The sequence below is a fragment of the Lissotriton vulgaris genome, chromosome 10 (assembly GCF_964263255.1).
Source record: "Lissotriton vulgaris chromosome 10, aLisVul1.2, whole genome shotgun sequence".
Taxonomy (NCBI): Eukaryota; Metazoa; Chordata; class Amphibia; order Caudata; family Salamandridae; genus Lissotriton; species Lissotriton vulgaris.
The window spans coordinates 351,608,686-351,634,586 of record NC_141698.1 but is presented as its reverse complement, the minus strand read 5'-3'; the positions used below and the strand labels follow the sequence as shown (position 1 = coordinate 351,634,586).

At 46.8% G+C, this 25,901-nt stretch overlaps 1 protein-coding gene across 1 annotated transcript in view; it reads right to left on the bottom strand.

Annotated features, from left to right (window-relative positions):
- LOC147685234 (cathelicidin-1-like) overlaps positions 1–25,901 on the bottom strand; it is a 134,596-nt gene that overhangs the window by 94,259 nt on the left and 14,436 nt on the right. Inside the window, exons 2-3 of the mRNA XM_086941130.1 lie at positions 19,647–19,760; positions 18,737–18,820 (exon numbers count right to left, since the gene is read on the bottom strand). Coding sequence (XP_086797256.1) covers positions 18,737–18,820; positions 19,647–19,760 — 198 coding nt within the window. The remainder of the gene's footprint in view (positions 1–18,736; positions 18,821–19,646; positions 19,761–25,901) is intronic.

Sequence of the window (25,901 nt, the reverse complement as noted above, 5' to 3'; positions counted from 1 at the left end):
CGACGCCAGAAACCAGCGCGCCAGGAGGCGCATAAAGCACCGGCAGGGGCCGAGTTCCCCGTTGTTCTTTTGTCCTTTGCTGCCAGACTCCTGAGGCACCTCACCTTCTTGACCAGCGGCCGGGCTTGGCTCCGCCACATCCTTCCTGAAATCGACCGGCCGGGCTTGGCCTCGCCGGTCGAACTACAATTCCCAGCAGCCTTCAGGGGGAACTGACGACGCCAGTAACCAGCGCGCCATGAGGCGCATAAAGCACCGGCAGGGGCTGAGTTCCCCGTTGTTCTTTTGTCCTTTGCTGCCAGACTCCTGAGACACCTCACCTTCTTGACCAGCAGCCGGGCTTGGCTCTGCCACATCCTTCCTGAAATTGACCGGCCGGGCTTGGCTCCGCCGGTCGAACTACAATTGCCAGCAGCCTTCAGGGGGAACTGACGACACCAGTAACCAGCGCGCCAGGAGGCGCATAAAGCACCGGCAGGTCCCTCGTCCCGCGAGGATGCGCGCGGGACGCGCCGGACGAAGCCCGGACAAAGGGCGGACAGTCTTAGATAGTCCGAGACTGTCCATGACTGGTCTGGGCCAGGATCTTTGCTTCAGGTCCATAGCGCGCCTCTTCCTTTTCAGTCGACCAGCATCAGGTACCGTGGTTGAGGGTCACTGACTTATTGATTTTATTGTGAAATATTGTTTTCGGACAGAGAGTTCAGAATGTCTAAACAAAAAGCTTTACTTGCACCCAATAATACTATGGATAACTATTTGGTCCAGGTTGTTGCTAAAATAAATAATGACAGAAGGTCCTCCCTGGGTCTGGGCTACTCTTCTATCACCAATTCGGCGGAACAAATCCCAGATAACCCACTGGAGCTGGATCATACCAATGATATTCCTGTTCCCTCTCAGCCTATTTCTGATAGTTCCATGCAAAATGCATCGGCTAATATAAATTTGGATAATAACGGCGAGGTTGATTCAGATGTTATTGATATTGAAACTGTTGTGAATGAATCCCTCCCACCAGCCCCTGTGCCAGCACCCAGAGTGACTAGAGGGAATACTAAAAACCAGCCCAAACGAGTGGGGCTGCGTTCTAGTAGAAAGAGACCAGCTTCCCCACCTAGGAAAAATGATATTGATGATCCTGGGTGTGATGATGAGGGTATTTTGCTAAAGGATGATGCCCAACTTAAGAAACTAGTGAGCATGTTGGATCTAAAAATAAGGGGGATCATCAAGCCTTTGATTGCTAAGATTGACCACCTAACTGACAAGGTCAACAGATTAGAGGGTCTTTTGAATAACACCTGTGATAGCATAGGAGATTTACCAAACCAGGTGTTAAGCAAAATTGATCACCATAAAAAAATGGAGGGGGCTGTGGAGGGGGGAATTGAGACGCAAGATACGAATACTCCCCTCATCCCCCACCTATCCTCAGGAGCGAGTGGCCAACCAACAGAGGGTCCCCAATTCAGATCAGTGGGGTGAAATGTATCTAGCCTAGAACCTGGCCCGGTGGAGCTAATAGTAGAGGCCTCCCCCTTGGTGCTGGTTCTGGCTAATGTGCCACCCTTGAAATCAGGACAGATAGAATCCCCCCAATCCTTACTAAGCAAAGCACTACATTGGTTGTCTAATAATATGTCTATGTCCCCGTGGGGTAAGCAACAGCTTTCAGATGAATTAGTCTCAGCTAGAAGAGTGGAATGGATAGGGAACAGTCAGAAAAGATTTGCTGGTGACTGTGTGGTATTGAATTTCATAGGGTCTGAAGTACTGCCCAACATCTTGCAGAATTTGTTTCCCCCACAGCATAGAACTGCGAAAAGAATTCCACTCACCCTTGATTTTTTCTATAGTAGAAGAGGAATTATCGCAAATCCAAGTGTGTTAAGGACCAAATGGTCTGTTGTACCTAATAGAAAGACACGGGGTGGTCAAAGTAGTGACTGGGGTTTGCACCTTGAAAACAGATATACAGCACTGTCTAATTTGAATGAGTGTGATTGACTCGAATGCAGCACACTTACGGAAGAAAACAACCCTAAGGTGATCAATAGCCTAAGTATTGTTAAAAATAAGTGTTTACTGGCCACGTCACCGGTAGTAAATAAGAGGGGATTCCCTGACATTCACGTTAGGGGTGGGGGGACGGACGTCCTTGAAAGTCAAATAGAAAACGGTTTTGAGCAGGAAATTGGCTTGGCATCCGGGTCCCACCTACCAAATTCCTTAAGTACCCCCTCAATAACTGTGCCCCCCCAATCACCTCCACATTCTGAGAATCCAGGAAATCCTACTTGCCCAGGGCAAGAAGGCCTAAATACTGATAAACCTAAACTCACCTTTATCTCCTGGAACCTTGCTGGCGTAGCAAATAAATTGGTTTCTCCGGAATGGTGTGATTTCATTGATCACTATGATATCATATTATTACAGGAAACTTGGTCTTTGATACCAGTTTATCATCAGGGATATCTTAATTTTTATATCCCGGCCACAAAAAACCCAAAAGGACGTCCATCAGGAGGCTTGGTGATTTGGATCCGTTAATCATCACACTGCACAATAGAGCAAAGGTTCATGCAACACATGATATATTGGCAGTAAATATAAAATGGGACAATGGCCAAGGGTTGGCTGTTTTCAATATATATGCTAGGGGAGTAAAGGGGGGGAAGACCTCTGAAGTTATATCCATCCTTGACCAAGAGCTGGAAGTGTTGCCCATGGAGATATCCATTATTGTAGGGGGGACTTTAATACCACCTTTGAACCTTTGGGAGAAGAGGACAAGTATCTTGCACAGGAGGAAGACAGCAAATGGGGAATTCCCCAGCTTGAGTTGGCCATGGTCAATAGATGGAGTGCCGTGGCTATCCAAACCAAGAGCCTATGTCTAGCAAGGGGTCTGAGAGCTGCAAATGGGCGTACATTCTCTGATCGCCAAGGGAGTAATACATTCGACAATGGCAGAGCATCTAGCAGAATAGATTACTTCTTGGTGGATATCAGGGCTTGGGGCAAACTGCTAGACATGACCGTGGTAAACAGGGTTGAAAGTGATCACAATCCTCTTTGTTTGGTTTTTCAATCTTACCTAGAGGTCTTAGGAGTAAGCACCGTGGAAGATAGGGTGACCCTAGATGTTGTATGTTCAAACAACGAACGACACTTAAAATGGGGGAAGTTAGTAGAAGACTCTGGAAGGGTTGGTGAGCTCAAGAGAGTAGTAGTTGAGGAAATAAATAATCTAAGACCTCTTGCTAACAAACCCAATTTCCCAGAAATTTTGATAGAGGCCCATACCAAGTTTTTTAATAGACTGCAGGGATTCTTCTTAAAAACAACAAAGTTAAGCAAGGCTATGAAAAACCAACCAAAGCAGGGGTGGTATGACAAAAACTGCAGAATAGCTCGTCAGAACCTGAGTAGTGCACTTAGGTCGGGGAATTTTGAATCAGTAAGGAAGGCTAGGGATACATATAGAAATGCATTAAAACTAGCCAAGAGGCAGTGGGACGAGGAATATTGGTGCGAGCTGAAGCTTGCATGTGCAGCCAAAAATCCAAAGCAATTTTGGGCTACTGTAAAATGGGATAGGGGTGGAATTGCTGCCCCCCCACAAAATCATGTTCCCAAAAACAAGTGGATAGAGTTTTTTAAACCCCAATACGCTTGTAACCTGGCTCCAGATAGCTATACTCTGCCAGCCACCGCCTATTACAACCATCAAGTATTTGATGTAAATGATGTCAGCACCGCTTTGGATTGCGTAACAGGGGGGAGAGCGCCAGGTATGGATGGCATCCCCGCAGATGTCTTTTTAAGTGATCAAGAAACATGGTGCCAGTATTTTGTATGGCTAGCCAACTCAGTGGCCCCAGGCGCAGATGTACCTTCTTCCTGGAAGGGTGCGGAAATAATCCCAATATTCAAAAAAGGCGACAAATCACTCCCAAATATTTACAGACCCATCAGCCTCATAGATTCAGCACAAAAACTGATGGGCCGACTAGTGCAGAATAAGCTGCAAACATGGATAGCGGAAAATAACATCCTGTCTCCATACCAAGCGGGTTTTCGCCCCCTAACTAGTTCCATCGATCAGGTCTTTTATTTTATTGCCCTCTATTGGAGGAATGTGACCTTGATAAACTGCCCTCTTTATGCTGTCTTTGTTGACTTGAAGTCAGCTTTTGACCTAGTTCCAAGACCAAAGCTATGGAGGGTGCTAGATGAAGCTGGTATAAGCCCAGAACTCCTTACACTTCTGGTTCGCCTGCATGAAAATAACTATGCCAAAATCAGATGGGGTGCCCAGGGCGAAGTAACTGAGCCCTTCCCTGTCGAGCGTGGTGTGAGGCAAGGGTGCGTTCTGGCCCCAACATTATTCTCAATATACATCAATGGTATAGTGGATTATTTAAAAAGAACTCCGACAGATGCTCCAATATTGGCTGGTGCCCACGTGCCTGTCCTCATGTTTGCGGACGACACGTTAATACTTTCCCGCACCCCAAGTGGTTTGCAAAAGGCAGTCAATGCATTTGGTGAGTTCTGCAAGATTCGTGGACTAGAACTGAATGCTTCCAAGACAAAGTTCATGTGTATGAACCAAAGGTCTACATTCAAAGGTGTAATTACCTACAATGGTACTCCTTTAGAACAGGTAGAGGCTTTTACCTACCTAGGCATAACACTCCAGGGCAACATGAGATGGGATACCCATATTGATACGGCAGTTCTAAAGTTTAATCAGCTAGCAGGCGTAGTAGCACTTAAACATAGAGCCTCGCTGACTAAACCAGTGAACTGTGCCCTTGAGATCTACAACATGAAGGTAATTAGCGCATCTCTCTATGGCTCAGAATTATGGGGATTTTCAAATCTAAAAAATCTGTCACTAGCTGAGAATAGGTTTTTAAGGCGGCTAGTAATGGCACCACAAAGCACTCCTATTGTCCCTTTATTGCATGACTTGGGAAGGAAAAGTGTAGAGGACCTAGCTCGTCTGCGCCCTCTGTTATATTGGCAACGCCTAATGGTGACCCCGGAACTTTCCCACTATGCTGCAGCATTGTCTGACGTTATCACCATGGACCGTTTTCTCACCATTTTGTGGCTAAAAGAACTACGGGGGTTGCTGGCTAAGCTGAAGTTAGATCATCTCTGGGGAAACAAGGACACGTCATGTTTTCCCACAAAGGCAAACTTGAAGAAACTTTATTGGGAGATGGTCTACTCCACAGCTTATCGTTCTGGATGCAGCTCTAATCTAACCGGCCGCTTCCTAGACATCAAAATGGTCCCACTTTGTGAAACCTATTGGGACATCATCGAAAAGCCACAGGACAGAAAGTTGTACTTTCAATTTAGATTTGTAACCCTCCCAGTCAATGCCTTCACAAAACATTGGTCAGAAACAAGGGATGAACATTGCTACCATTGTAAAGATCAAATCGAGAATGTGTCCCACATGTTGTTTGTTTGTCCTATATATGCAGGTCCACGCCGCAAATGGTTAAAACCAGTGTGTTTGAATCTGGGGACTCGAAGGCAAATAGTTGCGCTCAGAATATTAGAAACCGATTGCACACCTTATTTCGCAATTGCAGTTGCAAAATTTCTCGGATGGGCATGGTTAATCCGCACACGTATGCTACTGGGCAAAGTAACCTAATGATTTATGGTAACCACGTATCTCTTTTTTATCAAATTTAAACATTGAAATGGAATGATTTTATATTCTTACAATTTCGTCAGCATTAATTGTTTAATACTTGTTTTTATGAAAGTATTTTAGATTAGTATTTATTGTATAGTGTTAGGGTCAAAATGCTTTTATGACTGCTGTCAAATAAAGCTTTGAAAATTGAAATTGAATTGCTATCCTGTCGTGGGGCTATACGCATGTCCACCAATTTGGGTCAGAATCTAAGATCTAACAGTAGGTAATTGATAAGGCTGGTGTGGTTTGGGTGATTAAATGTATGTGTCCCTTCTTTATCGGAGGTGGTTCTCCAATTACCGGCTCAAATGCCGTGATTTAATGTGAGTGCATTGAGCTGAATTACAATAGCTGACCACCTCCGTGTGATAGGAAGAGTTAATTGGGGATCTGACCAGCCTTGATCTAATACACTGGAGCCCTTAAGTATTAATACTCAAGGGCACAAATTGACAGTTTAAATCACCAGTAACAATTTTGTTCACAAAAGAGTGAAGGGCTGCCAAGTGTGTATTCAGAACATCGATAATAATAGATTTCGACCCTCTACCCTGTGGCCTTTGATAAACATTATAGACATAAACATCCATGCTGACACATAGAACGTCCTGCGAACCCAGCTCAATAACAGCTAAGATGCAGGGTACAGTGTTTTTGACCCAGATGGTCACCCCCCCCCCCCCCCCCATAGGCAGCAGACTTGAAAAAATGTGCATAGACAGAATGAAACATGGGGGTTATGACTCAAGTCTCCTGAAAGAGACATGTCAGATTTGCTGACAATCTTACACCATTCTTCATTCCGCAACTTAGAGGCTAGTCCAGCAACATGCCACAATAGAAGCCTAGTAGGGGCGGAGAGGAACCTACAACAAGGGAAGGAGTAGAATGGGTTGGGCCTACTTCCATGGAGAAGCTAGTTCCAGGGTCAGGTAAAAGAATGTTGTTCCTCTGGAAATTAGATTCTGCTGCACAAGGGACCGATGAAATCCTATTGAATCCTGAGGGAATAACTTAGGTAGAGTGGGAACTAGGATGTGCGGTACTGTCTGCTGCACAGCTACTAATGTTAGAAATGATGTGGGGTAAATTGGATCCCTGCAACACAGACTCAGCTTCACTGAAGTCGGAGGAGTCCACTATAGGTTTGGGGCGTCAATCAACATATGACTGGTCAGTCAGAGGGAGGAAGAGGTTAAAATTGGTAAGATATGGGGTAAGTAGCTCAACAGATCTAGATTCCAGAGGCCTCCACCCCCACCTCCTCACTGGTTGTAAATGTTGATGAAAGTAGCCCAGTGGAACAACATTCACGGCACCTCCTAGCAAATTCTTGTTAGCAGCAGATTATATTAGTGGTTGAAATAGTCAAGGGTATTTACAATTAATTACAACACAATCCGCCTTTAGATGTTTTTCTTTGGGGCCAACCCTTGTAACAAGCAAGATATCATTATACTCGTTGGATTTAACATCAGAATTATGAGACAACTAATAACAAACTTTGTTCTTGACATCTGAGGAATGTTCCTCACTGGTGGTGTGCAAAGGTGGCATGCCAGTTAACACAGGTACCTTGAAGAAGCAGCAGACGGACGCCCCACATTAATCTCGAGAAGGGGCTGTGCAGTTGGAGCATGTGATTACCATGTTGAGGTGTAAAACTGGAGGCAATAGCAGGTGTCGAGGTTGACACCTTAGCAGTGTTATATGCGAATGTCTGCACAGTGTTTAACTGGGTGAAATGTTTTGCCTGTGATGAGGATAGCTGATCGATGGCATCCTACAGATTCTGGAGCTGAGTTATAAGGTGAGAAATGCAATCAACCTCTGTGGATTTTATAAGGTCCAGCAACCTGGTCCATTCAGGATATGCAGTCAAATCAGCAACGTCAGGGCTGGGTGGCACGGCAGGAAGGATTTGATCAGGCTCTGTCATAGTGGAAACTGGTGTTTTGGAAAAATAAAAACCTGTGATGCTTGTGCTCTGAATGTTTGAGATGGACTACTTATTTTTTTATTCCGCTTTTTTTTAGCTGATGGGCCAATGGCAGGTGAACCAGTGGCAAGGTCTTCTTTTGAAATAAGGGGAGGCAATATTGTAGGCTCATAAGTTAAAATTTGATGGGCCTACATGCCAGGCTGTTCCTCACCAGATAAAATCTCCTTACGTTACTCCTGGTTCTTTGCCTCGAGGGTTCTAGCTGATCCACAATACAAGCAGGGGTAAAGCTAAGAGCGTTGCCCAAATTGAGGGGAAAGCGTTTCTAGGCCAGATCGAGTTCTTTAGCAAGGACTCCCTCTGCCTGAGTAAGGAAGGAGTGAAGTGTTTCCAACAGTCACACCAGCTTGCTTGTTATTGACGTCAGCTTGCTTGGTGTTGGCGTCATCCTGCTTCACATGAGTTTACGTTTAACCATGACTCTCTTGGTGCACTCCTGCAATGAACTGTGACACTCTTTTAGCATCTATTAACTCTAAACTCTGTTAAATAGCAGAACTCACCAAGCCACTAGGGACCAACAGGTTAAAGAACCAAGAGGTGTTGACTGCTCGGCCTCCTTTGACTGCTGTAAGCGGTTACCTTTCCACGCCCTGGAAATGACCCAATCCGTACTGAGAGGAGGGTACACCAGCCGAGGCTCCGCTGATCCAAGTGTCAGATGCACGGTCCTCGTTTGGTAGGGCAGGCCAGGGATTCACGTAGATGCATGCAGCTGTTCCAAGAGTAAAGATGGCTAGCGCGCAGGTTGTGTGGCTGCTGCAGTGTTAAAACTCCATAAGCTGCGGAGAGCAGCCACCTCTGGGTGCACAGAGGGAAGTATACTGACTGGTCTCTCGGTGTCCTTCTCAAGGTCCCTAGAGACACGCGTTGAGAGGGCAAGAGGGCTTGCTGTTACTGCTGATGGATGAGCTTCTGTAGTGCTCTTGGCAGTGTCCTGGTCTTGCAGCTGGGCTTAGGGGTCATCCAATCTCTCTTGCGGGCAGGGGTGAACTGTTCCTCTGGCCATGGCTTAAGGTCACTTTTTCCTGCGACCAAGAAACCATGTGACTTGATCCTGCAGCCATGCCCTGGGCTGGACTAGAGTGACCTGCTGCTGCAGCCAGGGGCTGGAATGGAGTACCATGTTCCTTCAGCCTGGGTTTGAGGACTTGTTCTAGGGGATGGACTGTAGCCCCCTGTTCCTGCAGCCGGGGTTTAAGGTTACTTGTGCCTGCAGCCAGGGGTTGGGTTGGAGTGCCCTGCTCTTGTAGCTCTGGGTGGATGTCACTTTTCCTGCAGCTAGGTGGGAGGATGACTGGCTCCTGCCTCCATGGGTTCTGGTCACTTGCTCCTGCAGCCTGATCCAGAGAGCAGAGTCAATGCCGACATAAAACTCCGGTCCTTCCGAAGCAGTCCTGTCAGAAGGGTGGGATCAGGACAAATGCAGCGGCTTCTGCTGAGCCAGGAGGAGCTGGAACAGATCCCTATCCTGGGAAGATCGCGGGCTGACCCCCGGCACCAAGTGCTCAAAGCCTCCTCTGGCCAGTCGAAAACATGTCCAGTGGGAGGTTCTGCTGGCAGTTCTGGGCGTCCCATGCAAGATCCAACAAAAGAAACAGCACTTGTTCCACCGGTGCTGGGCTCCATGTACCTCTGCACCCCATCCCTGCCCGGCACTCCCCTCCTCAGCGCCGCATGGCTCTGTCCTCGCGAGCCAAGAGCATCCAACAGCGGCTCCAGCGGGATCAGCACATTGCAAACCCCTCTGTAAAGTTGGGCCCTAGGCCCACATGGTGGGAGTAATCATGACACAGGACACCAGTTAGGGGATAGCAGATCTGGCCACGAGCACGTGCGCTCAGGGTCTTTTATTAACAGCGTCACCTGACCCAGTGACGTCTGTGGTGGGTGGGTGTTTAGTGTAAGGTTACACTGCAAACAACGAGACTGTGTCCTGGCAGGACACTACATTCCTCCCCAACTTTAATGAAAGGAAAAACAAATGTCCAACCTGCAAGAAAACAGAACAATAACATTTGATAGCCCCAACAGATCTTCTTCAGGCGATCGCTGGGAGAACGTTGAAAGTTTCAGGATTACAAAGTCAGTCAGATGAGCTTCACCTCGGCGGTGTACTTCAGATCATCCTTGTTTTGCTGTGTTGACGCTTATATACCATGTTCATCACTTGGAGCATTGGGAGCAGGATGGGTGTGACCCTAGAGGGGTCTCGCAGGTGTTCCTAGTCCAGTGGATGACAACGCTTGTTGGTTGTAGGAGACGACTATGTCACGAGGGGTCTTTCTTTGGATTTGCTGATTTTGATGCCTTCACATCTCCGTCCGGCCAAGTAACTTCCGACTTGCCTTCCTTGCCAGACTCCTCTCTCACTGGAGCCTCGAAGACTGGCCTCTCCTGCTTGGACTCTTCTCTCACTAGAGACGCTGGGAGGACCCTCTTGCCGGACACGATGGGACCGGGTGGACCGTGCGGGCTTCGCATGAGCCGCGCAAAGGCGTTGCTGCCGAACTGCCAACGGACTCACCGCCAAGTCTCTCATGATGTCCTCGGGGGTGTTGATGTCATCCGCCAGGATGGTCTTGCCATTAGGACATGGGTTCAGTGTCTTCAACAGACCGTTTCTCGGTGCCAGGTGATTACCTGGGGCCTTCATGCTTCCTGTTGCCTGTCGTGGAGCTGCCGCTGCTGCACCTCTCCCATCCGGATTCCTCTCTCACAGGATATGCGGCCGAGGCCCTTGTCCCCTGGACCGCCACTTGATCGCGTGGGCTGTACGGGTCGCTGCCGAACTTCGGACATGGCCACAGTCGAGTCTTGTGTAGTCCACAAGGGTGGATTGTCTAGTGCTCGGGTATGCTCTGCTTCGGTAAGCTTCAGGTTCACGGGGCACCCATGCAGTTCTTCAGTGGTTGGTCTCCTCGAATGCAGGTTGTAGGGATTACTGGGATCCACACGGATGTTGCGATGCTCCTTGGACAGCACTGATGTTCCTGTGTGCTGTGGTGCTCTCTCCTCCTCTGTGGAGTGATGTTGTGTTACTCCATTCTTCCTCTCCGTTCACTTTCTCGACGCAGTCCGGTCTTCTTTCTTGCTTTCTCATGCTAACCAGGATTCTCCATGTAGCGGGCCCTCTACATGTCGTCCCCGTGGTCTTGTCCATGTGGTAGGACACTGTCTTCACTTGGCTTGGTGACTAGACCTGTCGTCGTATCTTCTCTGTTGCTGCTTTTCTTTCCTTGGTGACCAGACTCGGTGATCGGTCTTCATCTTGGGCATGAGTTTCCATGCTGTGCTATTTTCTTTGTGGTAGCTATTCACCGTCACGGTGCTTTGGCGTTGGCGCACTTTGTCTGCGCGGAGGAGGGTTGCGTCACCGCTCCTGGTGCACCTCTGGTGCATGCTGCCATGTGTGCTGACGATGGCGCTCCGGTTGCTGCGAGACATCGCTGTCTCTGTTGGGGACCTTTGTGTGCTGTCCCGTGGCGTTGGCGTGTCGCTGTGTAGCGTCACTTTGGCGCTCTTGATTCCTGGCACGTTCCGGCGCAGTGCTGCGCAGTCCTGGCGTGCGGGTGTGGAATTCTTGGACGCCTGTCGCGTTCTTGTGCTTTGTGGTGCGGTTCTGTGCTGTCTCCCGTTTGTCCTCATTTGAGCGTGGCAGTGTTGCTGCACACGGTTTGCTCAGTTTCTCATTGCGGGCTTGCGCTGGTGCTGTCTGGTGGGTTCTTGGACGCCTGTTGAGAGTCGTGGGTACTTGCTGCTTTGGCTGTTGTCAGGGACTTGCTGCTTTGGACCGTTGGCGGGAGTGGTTGATGCTGCGGTGAACACCTGTGGCCACAAGGCGTCGCTGCTCTCTCCGTCGTTTGCTCTCGGCAGTCGTTTTCCCTGGACGTTCTTCCAGTGCTTGGCAGGCGTTTCCCTCCAGACGTTCTGTCAGTGCTTGGATGCTTGGTGAGGCGTTCGTGCCTCTTTTCCACGTCGCGCTGGAAGTGGCATCTGCAGACCCTTTGCTGGTGTGTGTGGGTGTCTTCAGCGTGGTTGCGCACTTACTTGCTGCGTGAGATTGGATGCTTTCCTTGGGGCGTTGCACAGTCTGAGGCCTCTTGCTGCAGCTGCTTGCTTTACCTCTGTAGGCTGTCCCTTGTGCTTACTTGTGCTTGTTTGTTCTTGTGGCTTCTTTTGGGTGCACTACCACCTAGTGACCACTAGATGGCAGTGTGGGCTGGATTCCCTTCAGCAACAGCTTGCCTCCTCTTGGTGACTTTCCTTCCCATGTTGTTAGGGCTTGCAGGACTTGCTTCTGCTATGGAGTGTGCAGGAGGGGGCTGGAGTTACTGCTGTCTTGCAGCTGTAGGGCACACCAGTGTTTATGGTGCAGTCTCTCTCCATTGCCCTCTGTCTCTGTATTAGGCGCAGTGATGCACTTTGGCCACTAGATGGCAGCGCTCCGACTGACCCCCGGCAGCTTCACACCCGCTACGGGCTTCGTTCCTGGACCCTGGTAAGCGTTTCTGTTGTCTTTTACTTGGGGCTGCACTAAACTGGATGTAGTCTCTTTTCTAGGCAGGTTGTGTGAGTGGGGTTCGCGTTGACGCTGCTACGGGAGGGCTCCGCTTTGCATATTTATGCCCGGCAGCTCACCACATGTTGCTGACCTCCCCGTGTTTTCCCTCCTGGCCGCATACAGTCCGTAGGGGAGGGGGTACACTCGCTGGTCATCTTTGCCGCTTTTACGGGCATACATACACTTATGGGCACTGGTGGTTGACCGCGGGTGGGCTCCGCTGAGGATTTGGTGTAACGCGGGTGGCTCCGCTTTGTTTGCTTAGCGCCCGTTAGCTCTCTGCACGCTGCGGACGCTTCCTTTGAACATTCACCCCGCCGCCTTCATTCACACACGCGGCGGGGACAGCCGGGCAGGCCGCGGGTAGGCTCCGCGAGTCCTGCATAAATTATGTTCATTTACCCTCGCGGCGGGGGGCAGGAGGCATCACAGGCAGGCCGCGGGTGGGCTCCGCTGGTTGTTAACCGCTTGGCAGCTCCCCTCACGCTGCGGGCGCTTTCCGGCACAGTCTTGCACCCCTCCGCCGCACTTCACACACGCGGTGGGGGAAGGGGGGCGCTGCAGGCAGGCCGCGGGTGGGCTCCGCTGGCCTTGCCGTAATGTGAGTTTATCTCCGGCCGCGTTCCACGCAGGCCACGCGGGTGGGCTCCGCTTTGGTGCACAGTCTTCCGGGGGGAGTCACCTCCCGCTCCCGGCTCACCTTCGGCCGACGGGCCAGGTCCTGGGCTGCGGTCGTGGCGGGTGGGCTCCGTCCGGCCGGTGCACCTCACCGGTGGGGGTCTCTGCTTCGCTGCCGTCTCAGGTGGGCACTGGGCGGTCCGCTCTTTTCCTGGTGGCGCTGGATGGTGGCGGCCGACGCGGGTGGGCTCCGGTCGGCTCGTCCTTGAAGGCTGGTGCGGTGGGCTTCACGGTCACTGCAGGCTGCGGGGCTCCGACGTGCCCACCGGCTTCTCGGCGCTGCTGCGCCCTGCTACAGGGGGTGCCCTGCAGGCGGGCAGCTCTCTCTCCCTTTTCTCAGGATGTTTTGGCAGTGGCACGCGTGGCTTCACTACCGGCCTCGTCGCCAATGTAAAGTTGGGCCCTAGGCCCACATGGTGGAAGTAATCATGACACAGGACACCAGTTAGGGGATAGCAGATCTGGCCACGAGCACGTGCGCTCAGGGTCTTTTATTAACAGCGTCACCTGACCCAGTGACGTCTGTGGTGGGTGGGTGTTTAGTGTAAGGTTACACTGCAAACAATGAGACTGTGTCCTGGCAGGACACTACACCCTCCTGCGGCCCGGTTGTTATTTCCTGAAATCTCAGAATGGAGAACATTTGCACCACCCCTCCCACGCTCTCCGTGCTCAGAGTTACTGATGCCATTATTATCGGTAACTCCAGGCAGGCGTTTCTACCATTAGGCAAGACTAGGCTGTGGCCTAGGGTGGCAAAAGGGCTAGGGCGGCAAAAGTGGGAAAAATTTGTTGCGCCTTCTACAATTCAACGTCATATGACGTCACATTCGGTGCAATGGGCGGGGCCCTGTGTGCCTCGATCTTTGCGGCCGCAGCGCCAGCATGGCTGCTCCTGCCATCAATCGTGCCTGGTCAAAGGCCAGCGCTTGTTTCTCTGTGTCCTTCCAAGCCTTCGTGCGTGAGACGGCCCATCTGGAAGTGTGGAGGTGAAAGGTAACAGGACAGAACCCCCTCGCATTGGTGCTCTCTGTGCTCCAAGTGCTTGTGTGGCCATTTTCCTGACCCACTCGGCTTGTTTTTGCTGTCCTCGAGCGATAGAACTAATATTTTCATTGGCGTAATTTTGCACATTTTCCTTGTTTTACTCCTCTCTAATGTCTTAACTGACGGGCAAATGCGCAGATTTTATTACAAGAAAGATGTACTCTATAAAACGTTTTCAGTCAGTGAAATTATTTTCTGTGACTGGCTTTCAGCCTCCTGAAATAACTGCAAAACGACATGAAGCGTGTTAAAAAAACGCGAGTAAACACGTGACAAATTATGTAGCAGGTATAGATATATAATTAAGATGGTAACTTTGCAACATACATAACTCAGTGGCTAGGATATTTGTAAATATATTAAATATAGAAAGAACCTACACTGGCCCAATTACTGTAACCATGCCCACCAATAAGTGCAGCCTGTGGCTGCATGATTGCTCGTGCTGTAAACAAAGGCATGCACTTACTCTCTCTAAGCAAATGCAGATGACAATACTGCATGGGCACAATGCAATTGCCTTTCGTTTTCTTCCAGTGTCCTATATTGTCAAGATGAGGAAACACATTTGTCTGATTAGGTCTAGCATGAGATGCGTGGTTGTTTTTCCTGTGTTCGTGATGTGCGTGTAAAGCCTTGCGTGCTTCAGCTAAATCAAGTAGAAGCACAACTTTTGTACTAGTGAACTAAAATTTACGCAGGTTGCAAATCGGTGTGCCCAACGCGAACCTTCGTAGCAGGTGCTTCCAACTTTACGAGTCTTCGGGATGTATATTTTATGCTCCTATCTGGACATTGCGTGATGCTAAGGGAGATGGGAAGTCCAAAGGGGGTGGCGGTGGGTATTTGTGTTTGTACCCCCTCATGCAATTGAGACATCCTTTCTCACCACTGGCTTAGTAAAGTTGTCATGGGCTCTAATGCAGCCAAATAGTCCTCATTCCGTGGCTCAGCTATGTTTGGGGTGTATTGGGCTCCTCTCGGCTCTGACCCTGCACCTGCCATACTACAGATTGCTACGTCCCTGGCTCTCACAGGCGTAGGCAGTCTAGACCATTTAAAAACTTTGCTTTTAATGCCGCCGGTGGGCCCTGGATCTTATTTTGCCTCCCAGAGCACTGAAACGTCTCCTCCTCTGTGTACATCACACAAGGGAAGAGAGGGGTAGCTGACACAGACCCCTAGCTCTCTGCCAAGCATGTTTGCCCAACTCTTCATCCTCCCTACCTGACCTCTGACCCCCGTGGAGCGGAGTCCATCATGGGCATATAACATGCACCTTGAAGATGGCTAACATCGTTTACTTAAGGACTCCTGGGCAGTTTCACTTCTGTGTCATTTGTTTTTCAAAGCTCTTGTGCTTCGGGTGGTGGGTGCCCGGGACGCTGTTGTTGGAGGAGGCCCTATATAAAACTTCAGAAATCGCCCCTCCTCAAGAATAGGGCCTGGGTTTGTGTAACTTGAGTATGGAATGTGTGTCCATTGTGTACATGCACTCTCGAGTTGAGTCACAGCCCCTAGTGTTATTATATTTACATGCATCCTGCGTGTCAACTCTGAAAGGGGAAAGGCCAGGAGGGTCCTCCGGGATTACACAACTGTGATTCGCAAGCCAAGCCTCTCAGCATCTATCTGGGGCTGAACACGGTACCCTGTCTTGCAGGGTAACCAAGATCAGCTGTAGGTGGGGAGAAGTGACCTGCAGATTACATCTCAGGAATTTACAATACCCAAGTCTGCAGCACATGCATGCTCCCTTGTACCGATCTCACTGGCACAGATCTCTGCAGCAGGTACATTTTAACCAGACCCGCTATACAACTCCAGATTATATGTGTCTGCAGCTGGTGCATTAGCCACACAAGCAATATAAAATGATCTTGAAACATATGAAGGGCTGATTAAGATTTTCCCAGCGGGGGCCCAGCCCCATGAGGTATCCCTGTGAGACCTTTAAGTAGGTTTGAAACTCATAACCTGCATTTGAAACTCATAACCTGCATTTTAAACTACTTTTTAACCTTCATTTCTTAAACTTATAGGAAAAATGAGTTAAAACTCAATGTGTGCAGCCTATTGAAAGCAGATTACATTGGTGCATATATTAGCATTTTGTTTAGCTCATTACTCTGTTGAGAAATGCTAATTTTGTCGATTGGAAGGATACAGTAAACCTGGTTGGGGCCCCGGAGATTGGAAACTGAGTGTGCAGGTTAAGGTCTCAGACGTGTGAACTGGACTAACTGTGCAACCATAAAGAGGGACTCCCCTGTGCAATCTGTTATACCAAATACATTTACCTGCACGGTGAACTTATCAGAACAGACACCGACACCTGCGTACGATCTTCAGTATGGAAGGATATTACGCGAATCAGGGTTAAGTGGCTCTGTGGATGGCTCAGTTGCGTTGTAGAGACTCATTCTTGAGCCGGAGTTGGGGTGCTTTCCAAGAGTGCCGTGTGTTTTGGTTCTTGGAGAGTTGAATGAAATAATTAGCATCGGTGGTGGATCCTGTCCCAGGCACATGTGACTCGCCCAGTCTCTGTGATCAATGGTAACTTGATGACTATACCATTTTAATAGATTAGCTTTGTACCTATAGGGCTGTACCAAAGAACTAGTGCATACACACAGCTAAGAAAATACCTGAAATACAATACATATGAAACTGTACAACAATACTAATTAGCTATATGTCACATAATTGCATATCATCACCTACAGAACTGTATGAGTAACACAATGTAGCTACGGTAACTATGGATCTTTGCTGTTTAACTATACTGTATATGTACATTATAATTAACTGTATATTGATACAAACTATGGCACTATACTCCAACTCATTATACTCTATGTAACTGTATGACAACACAAATGATGTAACTATATTAGCTATGTAACAACAGTAAAAAAAAAAATTGACATTGCTAGAGTAACTGTGTAAGGTAAATTACAAAGGCCAAGCTGGCTTCAGTTATGGCAGTTGATGACCACTATCATGACTGAAGTTTACTGGACTATTCTTTGCAAGTGCTGGTGCGGCTTTTTGGATTTTTCTTTTATTCTCTGCCATAGAGTGAGCATGGTTAGGTCTGATCAAATGATTTTAGTGAGATAGCTACAAACAATCATTTTTGCATTAGTCCACTGAGGCACCTTGTTTGTCACATTTATTTCTCATTGTAGTGCTCTACAGGCCACAAGTCTTCTAGCCTGGATGATAGGGGGAGAGAGTTTTGATAGTAAAAGAGAGGGGGCAGCATTTTTCAATTCTCGCCTAGGGCGGCAAACCACCTAGAAACTGCCCTGACTCCAGGGTGCAGGTGGTTGCAAGATGAGAATACCCCACATTTCACATAAATTGCAACCCCACCACAAAAGGCGACAGATTAACTTCAGGATGACGAAGTTAAGCTAACCCAAAAATGTTTTGTTCAATCAACAGTTCTTCCTCATGATTCCAGATGAAGGTGGGCAACAGTGCAGAATTTCAAGCTTTCTGGTCAAGCATGGCACAGTGGCATTTTCTAATGAAAATGTACCTCCACCAGGTAGGATTTCTGCTGGACGACCAAATTCAAAAATGTTTTCGGAATATTTTTCAAACAAACCCAACACTTGTCATGCTCAGAAACGGCTTTCTTAATTTGTTTAAAGTTGGCTTCATTTGTTAACATAAAAACTATAAACTTAGTTTAAGAGATGTGAAACAGTTTGTGAAACAATATAATATGAACGTTGATTACGTTGTAAGGAATCTCTAAATTGAGATTCCTTAAATTGCGATTGTATTTAAGGAATCCCAAATTGAGATTCCTTAAATGCAATGCATGAAAGTAAAAAAAATAGCGAATGCGCTAATAGGGGGAGCAAATTACCATGAAGTTGGACTTCATGGTAATTTGCTAAAACTTTGAAAAAAGCACTTTTGTGCATTTTTCAAGGTTTCATGTTGCGCACACACATGCCCTTAGGGCATGTGTGTGTACAACATATGTGCATAGATCAATTTGAGGGGTGCAACAGGTTGTCATTTTTACACCCTTGCACCCTCGAAATTGCATGAGCAATTTGCGAGTACCTACTGGTACTCGCTAATTGCTCATGCAATCTCCAATACATTCCTATGGGCCTGTAGGCCCATAGGAATGAATGGGACAGCATTCCTTAATTGCGACTAGCAATTAAGGAATGTTAAGGAATCGCTATTTTAATAGCGATTCCTACATGCATAGGCTTTTGCTATTCCTAAATACCGATTCCTTAAAAATCGCTATTTAGGAATAGCAAAAGGCTACGTTGATGCATCTGCCAGAATATGGTTAAAAGGGAATATAATACAATTGTAATGTTGATCAAAACATTGCGCTGTATAATATATAGATGTAACCCATTTTTCACTTTAAAATTCGTAACAGTTCATATTATTCAGGCATTATTTTCACAAGTATAAATTGTATGCACTGGAGGTGTGACTGGAAGGATGTCTCTGCTTTTGTCAATGCCACCAGATTCAACTGTCTTTTCAGGATTGGCTTTTTTGCTGTAGAATTTCTACAAAATGAAAATTTGGAGTTATGCCTGCATCTATTCTAAAGTATTGCTCATGGTTTTGTCAATGGATTTACCTTTACCAGGATGACGTCTTGATTGCTTTCCTATTATTAACAGAGCAAATAAATGTAGAGAACAGAAACTGCGAATCATACCTTTTGCTCCAACGTGGTGCAATTAACGACTGGGGCTTCAAATCCTTGGCCGGTGAAGAAACTTACAGAACACTCTTTCACAATCTGTAAGAGTAAGAAGATCAGTCCCTCTGACTAATGTACTTGATTGACTCACAAAAAACTTTGCAAAGCATTTATTAAAGAATTAACATTTTCGTGTATTGCTATAAGGATTAGGGGCCTCATTTTGAGTATTGTGAAGAGGTATTCTGTCACAAACGTGACAGATATCCTATCCGCCTTATTACAGGTGTCATAATATATAATACACCTATAATAAAGTGGACTAGATAAAAACCACATTTGTCACAAAGTAACTCAGACGCGAAACTCGAAATCAGGCCATAATTCATGTCACGTTACATTATCAAAAGACTTCATGTCTTTTAATTACATTTTTCTTAATACCTTTCAATTCATCTACAGTTCTGTACAAGGCTCTCTGGGATCGATGGGTCTCTGCTATACCACTTGCTGGAGCAACTCGGTTGACCGATCAGAAGAAGTATAAAAAAACTCTCTCTTTTTTCAATTTCTTCTTCCTCGTCTCCCATGATACTGGTGTCTAGCTGGGGCTGTGCAAAACCATTTGTTACCATTCTACCTGTCCCATGTGCTATATGACAACCCACCCCCTCCCCTCCCCTCCGCCACCCTCCTTCTCTGGCCCTGAGCTGAATCCAGATTTGGAAGATGAAGTGGGTCTTTTTTAGAATAGGAAACTCTGGAATGTTGCACTTGTAGCTGAGAAAATGTAGATCAATACAGTGACAACTTACTATCAAGGTACCTGATATAAAAAAACACGACATCCACTAGGTCTCGTTCATTTTCTATCTGTTTTTCTAGTGACAATGCTACTGTCTACATCAGGCACATGGTTACTTACACCTCCATCCTTGAAGTCACATTCCTCGAGGTTTTCTTTCTCAGACTGCTCTCTTATGAAGCACTCTGTCTCTTTGATGGTGAAGTTAAGCTGCTGGGGACTTCTTGTTGCATCCTGAGACAGTAGAGAGTAAATTACAAACAGATTGGTAACATCACTCCAAATGTCTATCCATAACATTGAGTACACTTAAACAGGAACGTTTCTTATGTGTCGAAATGGTCAGTTAAAATATGTTTTAGTACGATGACATTGAACCATACAGAACGGTGAATTGAATCTGAGGGGGAGTAGATGTTGACAAATTGTCACTTGGGCCAGTTAATCTATTTAAGTATCATTTTGGAAGCCTGGGCAAATCAGGCTAAGAGATAAAATATAAAAATAGACATGCATTATTTGTTGGCTGCTTAAGTCTCCCAAGGATGAAGCGATTCCAACAATGGTATAATCTTACATATTCACCATAAGAGAATATTTTGTCTCAAGGTGCAATTTGACAGAGCATTGGGACCTTAGAGACCTTACAGGAAGTAAACATATCTGCAAAGAATGAGAAAGAAAGAGTTAAAAAAATTAAGGAGCAGATTTACAAGAACCTGACGCATCTGTAGAGAAGCCTCAGCTTACCTACGCCAGCCTGCGATACCCTTGCGCCGCCATGGATGCGCTGTGATGGATGCGCCGTATTTACAATACAGCACACCATGGCACAAGGATTGACAGATGCGTTAGAAATTCTGATGCATCTGTTGGCCCAAAAGCCACGCATTGCTGGAGTCGTGTCTCAAGCATGACACAACTCCAGCAATGCATATTGAGGCCTATACTTATTGTACTGCGTCACTCCTATGCTTGCTTCAAGCACGCATAAGGTTTTGACACAGTGGCGTCTTAGAAGTGGCGCCGTGAAATCTTGTAGATTTTACTGCGTCACTTTTATGAGGCTTTCCTGCATTGGAACACCCACCCTGCATTCATTATACCTGACGCAGGTATAATGTGACGCAGGGCTTTACAATGTGACGCATCTCCATAGATGCGTCAAGTTGTAAATTGGCTGCATTGTTTACGCTGCCACTGCGTCACAAAAGTGATGCAACAGCGGCGCATATGTGTCGCATGGGCAGGGCCGGACTGGTAACAGAAACCGGCTCTGGCAAACTGCTCAGCCGGCCCCCCCTGGGGTGAGGGGGAGTGCAGCTGAGCAGTTTGCGAAGGCCAGATTCTGTGGATTTTGTTACAGGGGAACGATAGTGCTTACCCCGGTAACAAAAACGGCCTCCCAGGGGCCCAAAACCGGCCCCCACCCTAGCGACCTACCGGGGAAACGCCTGGCTCCCGCTGTGGCCAGTTCGGCCCTGCGCATGGGGATTGTAAATCTGCCCCTAGCTACCCTGTGGGGAGGGCCCTGAGAATCTTTTGACACCGGCACACCCAATAGGAAGCAGCCCTCCAGTATCTAGTGTAGGTTTCAGAAACCGATTTAGAAAGAGACTTTCACATCATGGTCGCCACTTCTCTAAAGCTGTTAAGACCCATGTTTTAAATGGAGCTCTGGTGTGAAGTCTAGAATTTAGGAAACCAATATAGAGCACTTAAAATGATGTTTACATAATGTTTAAATGGAATTTAAAATAGCTTTAACATCAAAATAATCTATAGAAGAAAAACATGAAGGAGGTATGGAGTGTTTTCCCAAGAATTAGTTGTGTTGTTGATAAGGACACAAATGGAGGAGATAGGTGTTCTTCCCTAACAATAAACATTTATTCAAAGTAATTCATTCTTTATTTTTAAGTATTTTTAAAGAGGATCATCATATAAAATGTCATCATGGCTTCATTGGTATTTATTTGTTAATTCAACAGCATACAGATGCAGGTTAACAATACACTATATACAGAGTAAAATCTAGCAATAGTATTGACCATAGCTAGTTAATTATTATAAAATCATTTTTAACGGTCAGTCTGCACGTGCCAAATCCTAGCAACACTTTATCCGAACATCTGAAGTGTCACATATATCTTTATCTTGAAAATACATTTTCAGAAGAAGAACTGAGTGGCACTTTCATTGATCTGTAGTTTGCAACCTGCCCACCGTTACAGCACAGGGCATGTGTGCAGTTTGGCGTCCATTTGAAGTTCCTATCATCATTTCCGCAAAACTGAAAGTTGTGTCTACTGCTGTCAGCTCCTACATGATGCGAGCCTTGCAAGAAAGATCTGGGAGGTATGGGTGATCCTGCATCGTCCACCCTCCATGTTGTTTGGGTACCTTGAAATATTATCGGATGTTGGGGCTTATTACCAAGGGCCTTATCGCCGCTCTGGCGGGAATTTTTCCCGCTAAAGCGGCGATAATTTTATCGCCCTATTACCTAGCTGTTTCTAACACCAGTTAGCGACAGCTAGTAGGAGATAGCGATCATTTTGGGGACCACTTTGCATGTCAGCGATATTTATCGCTAATGACATGCAAAGTGGGCGTGCCAAGATGTTGCCGACTGTAAACAGTCGCTAACATCGCTATCTCCTATTACCTACAAAGGCGTCTTTTGGAAATATTCGCGCTAAGCGCGAATATCTCCAAAAGCTAACGCCTGCCCAGAGCAGTTCTTAGCCATGTTATCCAATGGTAGGTGGATAACATGGCTAATAGCATTAGCTCGGTAATGCATGAATATTGCTGACTTTTCAGTGATATTCATGCATTTCGGCCGATTTTTATCGCTTTTGAGATAAACCTTGATAATAGGTTTATCTGCTATAAAAATCGGCGGAGCTCGGCGATAATAATATTGCCGCTAACCGTGTTAAGCGATAATTATCGCATTATCTTGGTAATATGCCCCGTTGTTCCTCACATAGCAGAGTAATTTTAACACCTTATATCTGACTTGCTTTGGATGTAATGAAGAATCAGCGAATCACAATCAATAGTAAAGTATGGTCTTCATAAACATACTACTGAGGGTTGAGAACAATGGGATGCTTTCAATGAAAGATTCAAGCCTGCATTAAAAAATACACTTGTAACTAAGGATGAGCCCACACCTTTGAAGCTATCAGTAGTTCCAGGTAGCAGAGTTTCTTGTTTTTTACTAGCCCCTTGCAAACAGAGAGATTACAGGTTACTGTTTTTCTTGAATCTCACAGTGCAATTTATACTTCAATTAATTGATCATTTTTAATTCATTGCTGAAATGGCATCTTTTTTGGGGAAGCATGCTGAAGAATATGAAGTGTTTATTGTAGATTTGGGGCTGAGGAGTTCAACTGTTACTGTGGTTTGTCCTTTAGAGAGGTCAGGCTTGAGAAAAAGTGTAGGGTACTGTGAACAATTTCTACGTTGTCATTAATAGGGGCATCTTAATCACTCACATAAATAATGATAATTGAAAATATTTCAATTTACTGATACTCATATGCATTGAGGCAGTCAGTGATCAAATGTGCGCTTTCAATTCTATGTGACCTCTAAATGAGAATTGTAACTTTTTTTATCTTGGAATTCAGATTTGGCAGATTGTTAATTGACTTGGACTTAGGTCTTATCAAAATTATATTTAAATCTTGAATATTGACCAGGTTGTCGAGCCAAGTAGAATACTTCTCCGGTAGACGATGAGGGGTTTTATGTATATATAATTACATTATCTTCAAAAGCGGTGTGGCTGTGCTATCCTAAACAGTATCATCTGGATTGCTGAGTTATCCTAGAGAATACAAAATGAATGAAGGATGGGGCAGTGAGTTCATCTATGTATTGTTCTGAATAAAGGATGGGGCAGTGAGTTCATCTATGTATTTGTTCCTTTTGGAATGTAAAAATTAGGAGAAACCTGGCCATTTACATATATGCTTGCTTGGTGCAAAGTTATAGTTACTTTGATAGGATTCACTTTTCGATGCCCCATCCATTTCCTTTTTACATATGTGAGTTAGCATCATGTGTCTAACTGATGAAGTATACATACACGTTTTTGCATTATTCTTACTCCTTAAATGATTATTCATTTATATGTGTGATGATATTAGTTTTCTTAGCTTAGCTCGTGTGCCTCCATTTTGTGTATCACTCTGTGCCTGCGAGTCGCACTCGCTCATCCACCCCTCCCGTAGGAATAGGAAAATTCACTAATGCAGCAGTTTTTGTTTCTCGGCTAACTGTGGCCGAAACTAACCAGTCTCTTATCAGTAATGTTCTCATGCACCAGAGACGCTGAGGCTCAGCTCTGCTGCCTTGGGCAAAAATAGCAAATGTATCCCTTGCAGGTGCAGATGCCTTTTGCATGAGGACATTGTTCCTCTGTCTGGGTTTCAGTAATTTTCCAGAAGGGGCGTATCCTAATGTACTGTACCACATTATAATGTATTGCTGTGATGATATGAGTTAGTCCTCTCGGCGCACTCTTAGGGGTGAGGTCGGACAGGGCCCTCTCATATGGGAGTTTGAGGCCTAATAAAATTACTCTGTTTATTCTTCTCCACTGTCCGGCTGACTTCTTACTGAGTTACTATAGGTGAGTGTGGTAAGTCACTCGGGTGGATTTGAGCCACGCTTATCAGATGGCGCCCGAATAGGGACCCCGCGATAAAGATCTTTCTCACCCGTAGGGGGGTAGCAGAAGACCGGGGACCCGCTGGTCGGCACGGTGGGTCGGGTACCCATCTGATGCCGAGCTTGGTTCTCGCAGCGCTGCCCCACCCTGCTGATCGGGAGAGGTCCCGGTTCGGATCTTATGCCGGGGTCCAGAAGGCGGAACTTGGAGCTGACCGTGTTGGTCCTGGCAGCCGGAGGTGGAGAACGGTAGAGGTCGGTACCGCATACGGAAGGTGAGTGGTCCACCTGTTGTTGTTTCAGGAGCTGGAGTGCTCCGGGAGACTAGGGTGTCTCCAATGGTTTGAGGAGCCGGTGCGCTCCTGGGGCTAGTGTGCTCCGGGGAACTCAGAGTGCGAGTAGGCGCTCTTACAGACTCAACGGGGTGGGAAGAATATTTGTGTATATTGTTTTGTAGTAATCCGACCGGGTGGTACTGTGGTGAAGGCGTGGCTCATTACGGGCAGACTTCGGAACTTACCCTGAACACCTGCAGTGGTGGTTCAGTGGAGGTGAGTCGTGGGTCTCCTGTGGTAAAGCGCGCAGTGATCCGAAGTGCCGCTCGGGTGGCGGATGTGTTCTCCATCCTCAGAACAGTTAGTGTACTGTTCGGTCTGCGGTAGGGTCCAGGTTCCCCAGGACTTGGTCGACGGGCCTTGTCCCATTTGGTAACACGTGTTTGGAAGGATTTATATGTGTAGGATGTGTATGAGTGTGTGTGGTTCCCCAATGTATATTGTATGTGTGTGAACGAGCTCGGACTAGTGATTAAAGTTGACGAATTTTGTGAGGAAGTGTTTTATTTTACACCAGAGTAGAGATGCCGTGTTTCAGTAAGTTACGATGTTTTGGGTGTTGTTGTCGTGTATCAGACTCTAGATTGGCTGAGAGCCAACCTGCACCTCCAGAGGGCACTCCAAACTTTGACATGTACGTCAAACACGGGTTGCCCCCGATCCTGTTTGGCACTCTATGGCACCGATATACCGCTGATAATGTGGATTTGCAATGGCCCTTGACAGGTTCCTTCGAGGTAGCTAAATTGGATTATTTGCAAGATAAATTATTTGCTAGGCGTAGTTGTCAAAGTATGTTCGATTCCTTAAGAATGTGGCAGAAGGAAGTTAGGGAACGTAAGTTGAGAGAAGAGAAGGGGGCGCTAAAAAAGGCAGCACAGACAATGGCGCAGAAAGCGAGAGAACACACAAAGAATGAGAATGAGCAACGTTTGGAGCGCGCAGATAGGCTTTGCAGGTTGAAAGAAAATAAAAGTTACGTAGTACGTGAGGATGAACAGGATGAGATGGAAGACATTTTGAATACTCGACCCCCTCCTCCCTATGCCCCGCAGTCATTGTATCCTACCCTACCAGCTCCTGCCTCTCCTGATGGGGTTTCGGGTTCACAAGCGTGTGCCCCGCACCAGCCTGGCGCAGCGATTTCTGCCTCCCCATCATCATTGGCACCCCTCATTTCCTTACTTCCGGCCAGTTCACCCGCTCCCTCCCAATTTTCACTAGCACTCCCTACTGTCTCCGCCAGCACTACCCCTAGTCAGGAGTTATTAACACCGAGTAGAGGCGCAGGCAGCGGACTGCTTTCGCAGGTACGAAAATTGCTCACGCGTTCTACGGTTGGTTTGGACAA